Source organism: Thermobia domestica, chromosome 13 (assembly GCF_964235325.1).
Source record: "Thermobia domestica chromosome 13, izTheDome1.hap1.1, whole genome shotgun sequence".
Classification (NCBI taxonomy): Eukaryota; Metazoa; Arthropoda; class Insecta; order Zygentoma; family Lepismatidae; genus Thermobia; species Thermobia domestica.
The window spans coordinates 12213440-12226214 of NC_137466.1; the positions used below are offsets into that span (position 1 = coordinate 12213440).

The 12775-nt window shown below is 35.8% G+C and overlaps 1 protein-coding gene across 7 annotated transcripts in view; it reads right to left on the minus strand.

The window, feature by feature from the left end:
• The window catches only part of LOC145669121 (pancreatic triacylglycerol lipase-like), a 210676-nt gene that overhangs the window by 120924 nt on the left and 76977 nt on the right, over positions 1-12775 (minus strand). For 4 of the 7 annotated variants that reach the window (XM_081737466.1, XM_081737465.1, XM_081737462.1 and 1 more), the window contains exon 3: positions 9555-9635. The exons of the other annotated variants lie outside the window; for them this stretch is intronic. In XM_081737466.1, the coding sequence (XP_081593592.1) occupies positions 9555-9635 (81 nt within the window). The remainder of the gene's footprint in view (positions 1-9554; positions 9636-12775) is intronic. 7 annotated transcript variants of the gene reach the window in all.

Sequence of the window (12775 nt, forward strand, 5' to 3'; positions counted from 1 at the left end):
CACTTTTAATAACTTTTATAAAACCTAAACTGATGTGTACATAAATTTTGCTTTTATTAGTAGTACAATATATTAAAACATGTGTTTAATATTTGAGTTGCATATTTACGAGGTCCTATTACATGCTCACGATTTAGGCAAACGTACTTTTACAATATTTGTTAATACAATATTACAACATTTAAAAAAGATTCTTACCCTTATGCTTGTTTTCTGCTTTTAGTGCGTTCTGGTTACAATTTTAAAGATCACGTCACACTTATCTGTCATGACTGTCATGAGAAAATTAAACAATAAAATAGTTAATGTTGATAAAAGGTAACTACCAATTTGCTATTTGAATTGAATATTTGTACTTTTATATTTGTGTTTCTACAGTATTTTCTATTTCTGCAACCAAAAAATCTTGAGTTTACAGGTAGGGATGCGCTCGAGTCGAGACATGTCTCGAATCTCGACTCGACTCGACTCGAATTCGAGTCGAGATTCGAGTCGAGACACACTTTATAAAATTCGAGACGAGTCGAGACAAACGTATTTCTCGACTCGAATTTTCGAGTCGAGACACGAGTCGAGTCGAGACGGCTCTTAAAAATCTCGACTCGACTCGAATGTCTCGAAAATCTTTCTATAATTTTTAATATTATTTTGAAGAAAGTATTCACTCAGAAACAGCCTTGAAACCAATTCCAGCTTTTATTCCTTCAGAAACGTACAGAACGCATAAAATTAATTGTTAATCTTTAAAGATCAAGATTTAATTTTCAGCTCAATTCAGTTAGTTAGAACTAATAGTTAATGTCGTTGTATTTGGTTGTACGGCAAATATAATGATAATAATAATAATAATTGATTATCTAGTTTGTATAAAACTATTATTCGTAGTCTAAATCTAGTTTGTATAAAACTATTGAGATAAAGTGAACTTCATAAATTCTCTGAATGAGCAGTTGGTAGTCTATAGTAATTTAGCATAGTTATAATTATTGTGTTTTCGTTCCCATGAACGCAATAGGGTTACGTAACTTCTGGATTATTCGCTTGCCCAACTATTCTGAGGCTTTAATATGTTGCAGCATATCACGAGCTACGGATAATATATAATGTAACATTTGTTGTAAATCACATATTATGATACGAGACTATTTTACATAGTATATCTTATCTAATATAAATAAAATAAAGAGTTTGTTTGTGTGTTTGTCTCTCTGTCTGTGTGCGACCTGGAAACCAGACGAGTGGACCGAGAGTTCCCAAAATTTGTTCACGGGTACCTTAGTCCAGGCCCCAGATCAAGACGAAGCGTTTTTTAAAATTTCGAACCAGGGGGGTCTCGGGGGGGACGTTTACTGGGACCGACCTGGGGACCAGACAAGTTGACCAAGAGTTACCAAATTTTGGTCACGGATACCTTGGTCCAGGTCCCAGTCTAAGGCGAAGCGTTTTTGTCAAAATTGGAACCAGGGGGTCTCAGGGGGGCGTTTAGCGAGACATGTAGTAAAAGTAATCCAAATTGATCGACATTAGTGTCAAATCCATAGTTTTCACGGTCGCTGAGATCAATGGTGACACTTCCATCAGCGATGACTTGCAAATTCAGCTACTACTGTATGCGGGCCGGGTGTCAGCGGGTGAGGAATACCGAGACATGTATAAATAGCCCATATTGATTGATACTAGTGTCAAATCCATAGTTTTCGCGGTCACTGAAATGAATGGTGATACTTCCACAGGTGTTGACTTCCAAATACAGCCCCCATGCGAAGAATGGGTATATTAAGTTAGTATTACAATAAATGGACTGCTTGGATGCCAAGAACTAGTACTGATAAGTACCATTCACTTCTATGAATAGGTATTTTTTAAAAGGATTTTTGTAAACACTAAGTTATAAAACAATGAACTACATACAGTAGTTATGGTTTTGGTTCCCAACATAAAAGAAATATGGATTGTTCATGAGATATTGAACTTCAACGTTCACTCCTGGAAAATTTCAATTTTGGAGTTAGACCACTTGGCATCAAAGCAGTTCACTGTAAGATAAATACATTCCGCACATTAATAACACAGTTGTTCAGGGGCCTTCGATTTCCATCCTCTCAAATGAAAGCTGAACGATTGCTTGATACATGCTGACTATATAGGAGAAATAGTGTATTAAGTTTTCGAGCTTTGGTGCGTATCCGTATTTACACTCTGATATAACTTTAAGTTCACACTCAAATCGAGCTAATTGTTTAATGCATTTCGAAAGCTTTTGTTTTTATGCAGCTCATTAAGGAAAATCTATTTCATAATCGTAACATTTATGTACTAAGAAACTATGAACGTAAAGTGGACTCGACCTAGCCCCGTGGCCGCTGTGACTCAGTGGCATAGCTCTCACCCTTGGTGTGTGAGGACTCTGATTCTATGTGTGTGTGTGAACTCCGCGGCTAGTGTACGCGTCTTTTCCGTGGAAGACTCGGGTTCAATTCCAAGCGCGAGCTCATGTAGTTCGGATTGCACGTTAATCAGTAGGTCTACATTTCATATATCCTCGCTGCTGAAAGAGACGGTAAAGTGAAAATCAACTCAACAATATATATGTGTGTGTGCTTATGTGAATTTCCTCGTGGCTGTATGGTTAACACATACGCCTTGATCGCGGGAGACTCTGGTTCGATTTACGGTGGAAGCTCATGAAGTTGTTACCGGTATCCCACTTTAAACTGTAGATCCATGCCTCATATAACCATAGATATAATATATATGCCTTTGATACACTTATTTTCCGACTTGGAAGCCATCGAAAATTTCCGGACACAGAGTCCCGTAGACCGAAAATGAGAAACATGGGTACAGAGTAACACAGCCATAGAAATTTAAGCTTTTTAGGCTAACTTAATCCTTACATATAATGCAACTAGCTTGGCCAAGTTATAATGGAGGAAATGCTATCATTGCAACACTCTGAGAATACAAAATGTTCGTCAGGTATTACTATCCCCCCTCTCCTGCAGAATGAAAACCCTGACTAAAACTCAATATATATATATATATATATATATATATATATATATATATATATATATATATATATATAAAACTATTTTGTGTAATGTAACAAACAGTGGCGGATAGTATTCATGTTTCTTGCAGAGGTCCTTACGAGGGATCGCTTCCATCTTCCTCTCCCCAAGAACTAAAATAAATTAAAAAATTTCTATTACTTGTTAATCTTGTACAAAGGACGCAATTAAAGTCTCAGTGTAACACCCCTTCACATTTAGATTTTCCCCCTGGAAGAAAACCAGTTATTATTGTTTCTTGATTTCTCAGTCTCACCTACATAAACATACGAATAGAATTACAGGATAGGACATGTTTAGGTTGCTTGCACGTGACATCTAACTATATTTCTCATCAAATGTGTCACAGATGAAAATTTTCGTTTGTACTGCCTCTATTTTCTGGTACATATGTTTCATTTATGTTATGTTGCTAAAATTCGTTAGGAAACAAGTACAGACTGCGCCTGTGTGCCTGACAAAACGTAAATGTACTGGATAATTATTTCTTCACTTTCTTTCAGAAAAAAAGTAACCCATGTCATGTCGGCTAACAAAAGGAGGTAGCGGACCAAAGATAGCCGTTGTTTACCTAAGGTCGTTACACAGCAGGGGTTTCATTCAGTCAGAGGGAAAAGAAAAAATAATTTAAGGTTTCTACATTTGTTTTGAACTGCAATATACTTCTTCCTTTTATTTTAAGAACCATTTCCTTCTCATTTGTCTGCACCAGAAAAAATGCAAAAAAAATCACTAGAATGTGCCTATTTACCCAAAGTACGTACTAGATCACTAGTTCAATAGTAAAATCACTAAATCTAGTACGAAATCATAAATGTGGCATCCCTGCGTTGGAGCGAAAGTAATGGTTGGAGTAAAAACTAGTCCGTATTTCTACTGCGTTCTGTTGTTGAATTCACAGAAATGTTCAAAAATAAATTCAAGAAGTAAAACACGATCCTACAAAAGACTGTTTACTTGCTCACTGGTTTTCGTATTGTGAACTGAAACTCAAGTGCACAGTCATGTTGAATACTTCTGTCCCTTTCTACTTTACAACTTGAGGTGGGATGAGGGTCAGGATAGAACTAGTGATATACTGCTAAAGGAAGTGCTTCAGTACAGAGTCGGAAGCGGTATGTATTGTTTATACTACTTACAACGTTACCCCTCACATAAAATATAAATTCACCCTTTCTCGCTTCCCTTTTTCGAATACAATGAACCGACTCTTTTGCTGAAGAAAGATGCTAAAAGAAAATTGAAACATCTGTGTCTAAACTTTCTTTGAAGCGCAGTCTTTTGTATTTGTAAGGTTTTGCGAGTGTTTTCGAGATAGCCAAATCTTTTATTATGGACTCCTGCTGCGAACTGACCGTGAGTAAACACCCGATCTCGCTGTGCTCAATTTCTCTCGCACACGTGAAATAAGTTTGTTGTTTCCAAAACAAATAGGAAGTTACCTTGTGCTTTTGCATTTCTGCACGCACACAGGTACCATTGTTGTTTTAATGATCAGAAGAAATATCAAAACCATCCAATATATATGATACGAAACGGCTAACAGAGGGAGGCAAAGATAAAAGTAGGCCTATACCAAGTTTTCCGCGTGGTACCATTACGGAGAATAAATATTTGATAAAGTCACGTAGATGCGGTTAAACCTATTCCATCTGTCCTTATAATTTTTCTGGTCTCATCAATTTCTCAGGAGAATACGTACAACATATGTCCAAATTCCATATATACTCTTTCTAAACTAATGAGTAAACTCATTAAGAACACCAACTGATATCAATAAACAGGAAAGAAAACAATACTTTATACTTCTATCATTTGGTACACATCTCTATGAAGCATAGCTTGTTTCTTTTCGAAATAGCTCCTTCGTGTCACAGCTGTGGTTAGTTTTGTTTTGTGTTAGGATGAAAGAGAGAAATGCAACATTTGCTTCGAGGTGAAGTTATATATATTATTAAGATGAGCGGTGATAAGCGAGGTTTAACAAAGAGTGCCTTTCGGATGCACAATTTAACGGGTAGTTGCAGTCCGTGTTGAGAATCGAACCAAAGCTATGTAAGACATGTTATGACAAATCCAAAAGATGTGTTGTATCGGTGCAATACCAGTTTTTCACGTTTTTCAAAATATTCCAAAACCCAAAGAATAATCTTTAATTTCTGATATTTTAGTCGAACAAATTACAATTTTATATTGTAGTCAATGTTTATAATTACTGGGCAGTTGGGCGTTTAAACTAATGACATCATAATAAATTCAAAACCATAATTTTGAGTTGAATTGATTCTGAGTTTAACTTCCCGTTCAGCAGCGAGGCTATGTGAGACGTGGACCTACTGATTAACGTAGAATCCGAACCACATGAACTCTCACCGGAAATCAAGCCCAAGTTTCCCACGCCAAAGGCAAGTATGCTAACCGTTAGCCACGAAGGAGCTCCACCATAATTTTAGTGGGCGTTAAGAAATATCTCGCCAGTGCTTTTACAATAAATAAAATTTTATAAGTATTAAAGAATAGTGGTAAGAGATTTTATAATAGCTCTTTTATTTATGAGATATGAGTATTTTAAAAACAAAACAACTAAAGAATAGGTTTCTTACTTACTAACTTTCTTATAAATACATACGCACCTTACTCACTTTTTATAATTGCCATGCTTACGTTCTCCATAAAAACAGAAATTCTCTTTTAGTGATACTTTACACAAGATCATGAAGTGGGTTCAAATTTAATTAAAGGCAAAATACAATACAACAATCCTCAAATATTGTCTCAAGTGAGTTTAAAGATTTCTAAACACTAGTGCGAAACCGGGCTCTCCCGTTGCGATCGATTTACATTTCTTGAGACGAAAGTAAGAAAGGACTTACGCATACAGTAAGTAAAAACAATTAATATGCCTGTAACTTTCCCCCAAATGGGTGTATCTTAAAACTAACCTCACCATTATATTTCTAATTAAATTGTAGCCCGAAATTATGTATCATATTACCCTATTCCCATTTTGAAAACTTGACCTTAATTCAAAATGGTGGATTTCAAGATGGATGCCATCAAGGTCATATCTACCATACGACTTCCCCCCAGGACTTATATGTATCCACATGGTTTTTCTTCACTTTTCTTCATTAACGCTCCGTTTACAAAGTCCTGGGGGGTAGTAAGGGACTTCTGTAGTAATCTCTAATAACCAAATCACAACTCTTAAAAGTTATTAAAACAAATAGAAAACATGCACCATGGCAAAAATTTGTCATCACAAGTAATGATGCATACATGCCTTCTATCAGCAAAAAAAGTTCCATTGAAATTGGAGCCGGACATTTGAGTGATGTCCCTTGTGGGATGTTATTGAACGTGACGTCAGAGCACATCGCCCCAATTCCCGGAATTTACGGGAATTAGGTGACCTGAGTGAGCACATGTGGTGCCACCTCTCTCCAGCGACCTATCAAGGATCATTGCGTGTATGCCAAGACGTGTCGCCGTTTTTATCCATGCCAAAAGTCGACATACTGACAATTAGGTAGGTAGTCATGATGGTCTGGCTGATGTGTGCGTATATTTTAACTCGTACATTTTGTCTCGACTCGAATTTCGAGACGTCTCGACTCGAATTCGAGTCGAGTCGAGACAGAGACTGTCGAGTCGAGACACGAGTCGAGACAGAAACATATTTTCGAGTCGAGACACGAGTCGAGACAACATTTTCTCGAGACGAGTCGAGACAGGCTTAAATCTCGACTCGACTCGACTCGAATGCATCCCTATTTACAGGTAATTCATTCAACTCTTTTAAGGTTAGGTTTACCGTAAAGAACAACTTTCAAAACTAATTGTTCCATTGCCTTTGGTTATTTCGTCGTTGTGGTTTAAGTAATGAAAAAATGATTCTGTGTAAATCAGTTTACAGTTTCTTTGCAAACTGAAATCCTCATCTGAAAACAAATTTAGAGTCGGATTTATGGACAAAACAGAGCCATAAATTTTGTAGACTCCCTAGTAAGCATAGTTAAGCTTGAAGAAGAATGTACTTAAACCAATAGTAACTTCGTCTACAATTTTATTTCTAACTTGAAAACACTCGCACCGTTGTCTATATTTTCAAGCATAAAAGACTTGTTATAATAAGTTGTCGACAAAAATTTTAATAATGTGAACATTTTCGAGTGTTATGGTTACCTGTACAGTGAACGTTACTTCCATCTGCATCCATATGCTTTCATCTTTCTTATAAGGAAACCTAAATTCATCAATGAAGAACATCAACAATTCTGGAATTCAAACAAGTATTCTTTAAAACAACAGCAATTCTTACATTAATGTATTTTACTGTGGTGATGCATTAATGAGATGGGAGAAATATGGGTTATAAACAGAAGGGGATCATTTGAAAATGCGACATTGTTGAAGAGCTTCCAATAAGACTAACTGAAATCATATTATGTATTTGGCGGTGTTTTCAAACAGGTTCTTTACTAGTTTATCTGCTAATGAATGTATAAAGCCAATTGTAAATTCAAACGTGTATCACAAAGGATATAAATATCGACGGTCTGCCTCTCTTAGTCAGAGATCTCATGAACAAATGCAAGACTATCGCAAGGGGAATTGCACTTTATATATATCGAATAGCAAATGATAGAATAGTGGCTTAGACTACTAATGTCATTCAACATTCCACTAAAAGTCCCTCAAAATTATCCGTTCGTTTGTTTGTTTATACGTAGAATAATAGTGAAACGATTGTGAAAATTCATTAAAAAATCCAACTGACTTCTCAACATTCAAACGAAACACATCCAGGTGTTGAACAATGTCGGATCTCCCGCTAGACCTATATGATATTCGCTCTTTTACACAGATGCCAAAGTAGTGAGAATAGAAGAACGGGCGAGTACACATTGTACTTGTTCCAACCGTTTGGTTATCGTATGAGAAAGTAAGTGGTTCTAATTGTAAATATAATTCGCGAAACGAAGCAGAAAGACTACTATTGTAGTGTACAATCGGCTAAACTTTAAGGATTCTTTAGTAAGATTTGGATAAACAATAGTACATTGTTGAGTAATAACATATTGCATACAGAGAGAAATTTTGCTAATTATTCGAAGACAATAACCTAGAGAAACAAACCACAGTGAAAACAACCATCAGGAAGCTCGAAGTTTAATACTTAGAGAAATATAATCTCATAATATATTAGCCTCAAGTCTAATAGTTTGACTATTACTACAAAGATTCTGGGAAGCTAGATTTCAAAACGAATTTATATCCCCAAAGGTCAATTTGCTGTGACATATGAATAACTTGAACATACCAAGGAACTGAAAATTTTCAAAGGGAAAGATGAAAAAAAAAACACACAAAAAACTTCAGAAGGACAAAACTCGTTTGAGAACTTTGTCAGATTAGGAAACTCTTGGAAAATGTGAAAATAGTTCTATAAGTGAAATGATTAATGAGAGTACTACCATTGGACTACGTTACACCAAACACTAACGTTTATAGTTGACATCGAAAGTACTCCAACTTTGTAGACTGAATGTCTGAATGAACTATACAACTCACCAAACACACAGTGTTGTAGACCGTTTCAACTACTGAGAAAATTTTCTATGGAATGCAAAAAGTGACTAACATGAATCCTTTTTACAGAAAGGTTTTTATGGCAATTTGAGCCACAGTGAATCGGTAGAGAGAACATTGTATTGTGCGTTCATTACGGTTACAGTATTTAACGGTGGTATTTATCTAATGTAATATGTCATCTGCAGCAATTTCTAATTTGAATTTGTACAGAACTATACACATCATCATATATGTGCCCTGAATATTCCATTGTCACACGCATTGTTCATCAAATTGGAGGATACAACCCAAATGTGAAATGAAATAAAAGGTTGCATTTGGAAGGGAAATTTCCAGAGTTTAATAATATACATAATAGAACGACGTATTATATTTCCTTAATCATCTCTTCCCTATTCTTTTGCATATTCACTGCTGTCAAAATATAGTTTGTGTTTCTCATTAATATAGTACGTTATATTGACAGTCTCAGTGAAGATGAGTGTAGTTAATGCATGGAATTGCACCGCTAGTTTTAAAAGAACACTTGTAGTATGAAAATCACAAAAACAGCAAAAAGTTTCGATTTATAGTTGCATAGATTCGTGAATTTTGTAGATTGTCACGTTCGTTTTGATCTGGGATTCTATTAAGATCACAACCCACTGCAAATTATTGTTGTATTATGTTGTATTAGTAAAGTCATTTTAACATTCTACATTACAAATTTAGTATTGCATTCTCAGAAAATTGACAATTGATTACTTGTTTGTTTTTTAGGTTTCAGTAAAATGTAAAATAAAATATTTTACTATTTGTTTATTCCTAGTATTTACAAGGCAGAAAGTTGACAGTTATAAGTGAAGTCTTGCTTAAAGAGTGAACGTTTACAAAATTTTATAGTACCTGGAAACAGTGATCTCGCGGAAGAGCCTGATTGAACTGCAGTGTCTATTATCTTCTGGATCAAGGCCAAGGGATGTAAAACTAAAAGAAACAAGTGAACTAAATTTGCTAAACAGAATGTATAAGATCCATGGTACTACGATACAGTTCTTTAGAAAGCATAAAAACTTAAATATTAGAACATTTGAGAGTAAGAATTCTTTTCATTAGTTCAAATGCCCTTAAAATGCGTTTTGTTGTCACATATAAATAAGTCTGAGACATTATTTAGTACTAAAATTGTAAACCGAAAAGTAGAAACGTGCATGCACATTGAGAGATGAATATCTAAAAAAAAAAAAAAAAAAAAAAAAACGTGTTTCCTTAAATAATGGCTGTGTTTCCGTTGAACACGGTTAATCGAAGGTACGGTACAATATGGCGTATTTTCTCTGAACCAAAACACATGTTGAAAATTCCAAGTTCATTGTCTTGCATTATCATAAGGACACTCTATTCGGTGCTAGTTCCATTTCATTGCCGGTATCTTGAAACCGACATATTTGATCAAGACATTTCCTAAAATGTAAAGTGGTTTATCTAGGGTATTAAATAACATTTAAAAAGTTTCCCTTAATCGATGTATGTAATCAGATTTTACTTATTGATTCCATTTGAACTGCATTTATGGGGACTCACGATCAGGGCCGCAACTAGGGAGGGGCAGAGGGGGCACGTGCCCCGGGCGCGTGGTTGGAGGGGGCGCCGGAAAGAAGATATATCAATTGTTTTAAAAAGAGCACCCTTTCCCTTGAGGAACTTATTCTAGAGGTTAAAAGAAATCAAAAGTTTACTTGGCCTTTTCCATGGGACCTTAGAGAGAGACAGAGAGAGAGAGAGTCTCATCTAAATAGGTGTAATGTCATACATTAAAAACCTGTAATGCATAAAACCTGTAAATATTGCATGCATTTGTTCCCTTGGGCGACCACAGAGAATCCGCCCCCCTTTCCTTTTCCTATCACAAGGAGCTGTTTGTTTGTATAATTCCATTGAGAACAGCTCTGAAGTTTAAAACGCTGTTATTAATAGGGGCGGGGGCGAAAACTTCCCGATTTTTGTTGCTTGCTGGTGGTTGAAGAGTTTAGCTCAGACGCGCCCCCTGTAATGTTACGCAATTGCTGTAATGTTTTTAAACTAGAGGGCAGTTTTGTGACGGAAAAGATAATTTACACGCCTCGGTGTATTTAATTGTTTCTTGTACGCCTACCAAGAGATTTTGCGAGTGAAGGCTGTATGAAGCTTTATCTATTAGTTTTGCTTGAGAGCTTTTCGAGGCATTTTGAATTGTTATCTATCAGTCCAACTTATGCTTTATTATGCTTTATTGTTAATTTCAATCATTTCTTTTTACATTAATCGTGTATAATGTATATTATTTACTGTACATTAAATAATCTAAATATCTTGATCTATTTGTTAATATTTTATGAAGCAATTTCTTTCATATTTAATGAACTTTCTAGTTAATGCACTGTAAAGAGAGATGCTTTGCTCGAATCAGTTTTTTCTATCACTTGTGTGCACCTTAGAGGTGCATATATACAGAAAGAGAAAGTATACAGAAAGGTGCCCAAAAGGTACAGAAAGTGCTCATGTTCGAGAGGTACACATAATATAGTGTGGAGTTCTTGTGTGCTTCATTGTTGATGGAAAGTTTTCTTCTTTTCTCCACATCAAAGGATTACACCGAAAAATTTACAGAAATAAAAATAAGCTTTTTATTGTTGCATTGTTATGTTCTCAATGATTTTGGATGGTAAATATTGGTTTTAAAAACATTTCTCATCAGAATTGGCATTTTGCAAACTCATTGACCATCTGATCAACACTCAAACTATAATGAAAAAACTTTGACGCTTTGGAACACCCGTGACATCAATAGTCGCGCGGGCTACAGATGTAGCCCATGAAACTTTCAAGCAGAATAACAATGAGATCCGTTCAATTTTACGTTTGACCACACCCTAAACACGCAGAATGATAGTTGATAGAAAGGTACACAGACACCCTTTGAGTTATCATCTCGAATTACTTTGCGGCAAGGAAAATAAAAACGCTTGGCTACAATGGTAGCCCGCGCGCGTATTGGAGGGTTAAAGTACTTAAAAATCGATATAACTGGTTTCATTAAGAATGTTATTTACAGAAGCAATCCATAAGTGATACTTTTCGACTAAACCTTGGAAGGAGAGGGGGGCGCCGAATTGTGTGTTTGCCCCGGGTGACAGAAACCCTAGTTGCGGGCCTGCTCACGATAAGAGTGCATTCTTACAAATCAACATGTAGGCAGTGACAAAACACGAAAGAATAAAAGTGATTCTAAAGTCTAAGGAGCATACCTGTCTTGCAGTAACTGTGAACATTAACTATCATTATTCTGGTAGACTACCAACTTCACAGAGTAATGTTGCACACCTAATAGTGAAATTCTCTGAAACGGGAATTGTTTCAAGGAACCTTCGTAAATGGCAGACCTCTAACTCCCGGTAATGAAATAATATAAGCAATGTATTAACTACCTTCACAAGGATTTAAATGCATAATACACTTCATATGAGCACAATTCTGATCACTCGAATGTCAATTGTACGTTGTATGCATGTAATTAAGTGACATGAATTTTAAAAGTTGACAGCAGCAAAATCTTTGACTTTCTCCATCTGGTCCTTTTTACCGGAATGAAAAATATCGCTAATTTCCTAAGGGATTCTGTTTACTAATGAGGCCACTTTGCATAGAAGGTTAACCATCAGAGTAAAAGATATTTAAATGACTGTACTTCTCATTGAATAGACGCCTCTGAAAGGGCTACTTCAAAGAGTTACTGTGTAGTGTAGAATTCGCGAATGCAGTATATTGTTGAATTCCACTTTTCTCAATTAATATATTTTGTGATACTACTTAGAATGTTGATCGGTACTTTATAATCTGCAGTATCTTCTTCCTTGCTAAATAGAGATTAGAGCTTATAATTTCCAAGGAGATGGAGCCGCACTGCACTGCGGTATGTGGATTTGTAAAGTTGAATTGGAGTAAAGTGAAACTTCCACCTATATCACCAGATTTAACCCTTTGATTTTTATACTGTTGAGAGGGCCGGAAAGAAATTTTGCACAATGTAAAAATTCGAAACAAGCACCATTTTTAGCAACGTACTACGCAAACCTGTGGCAGTATTT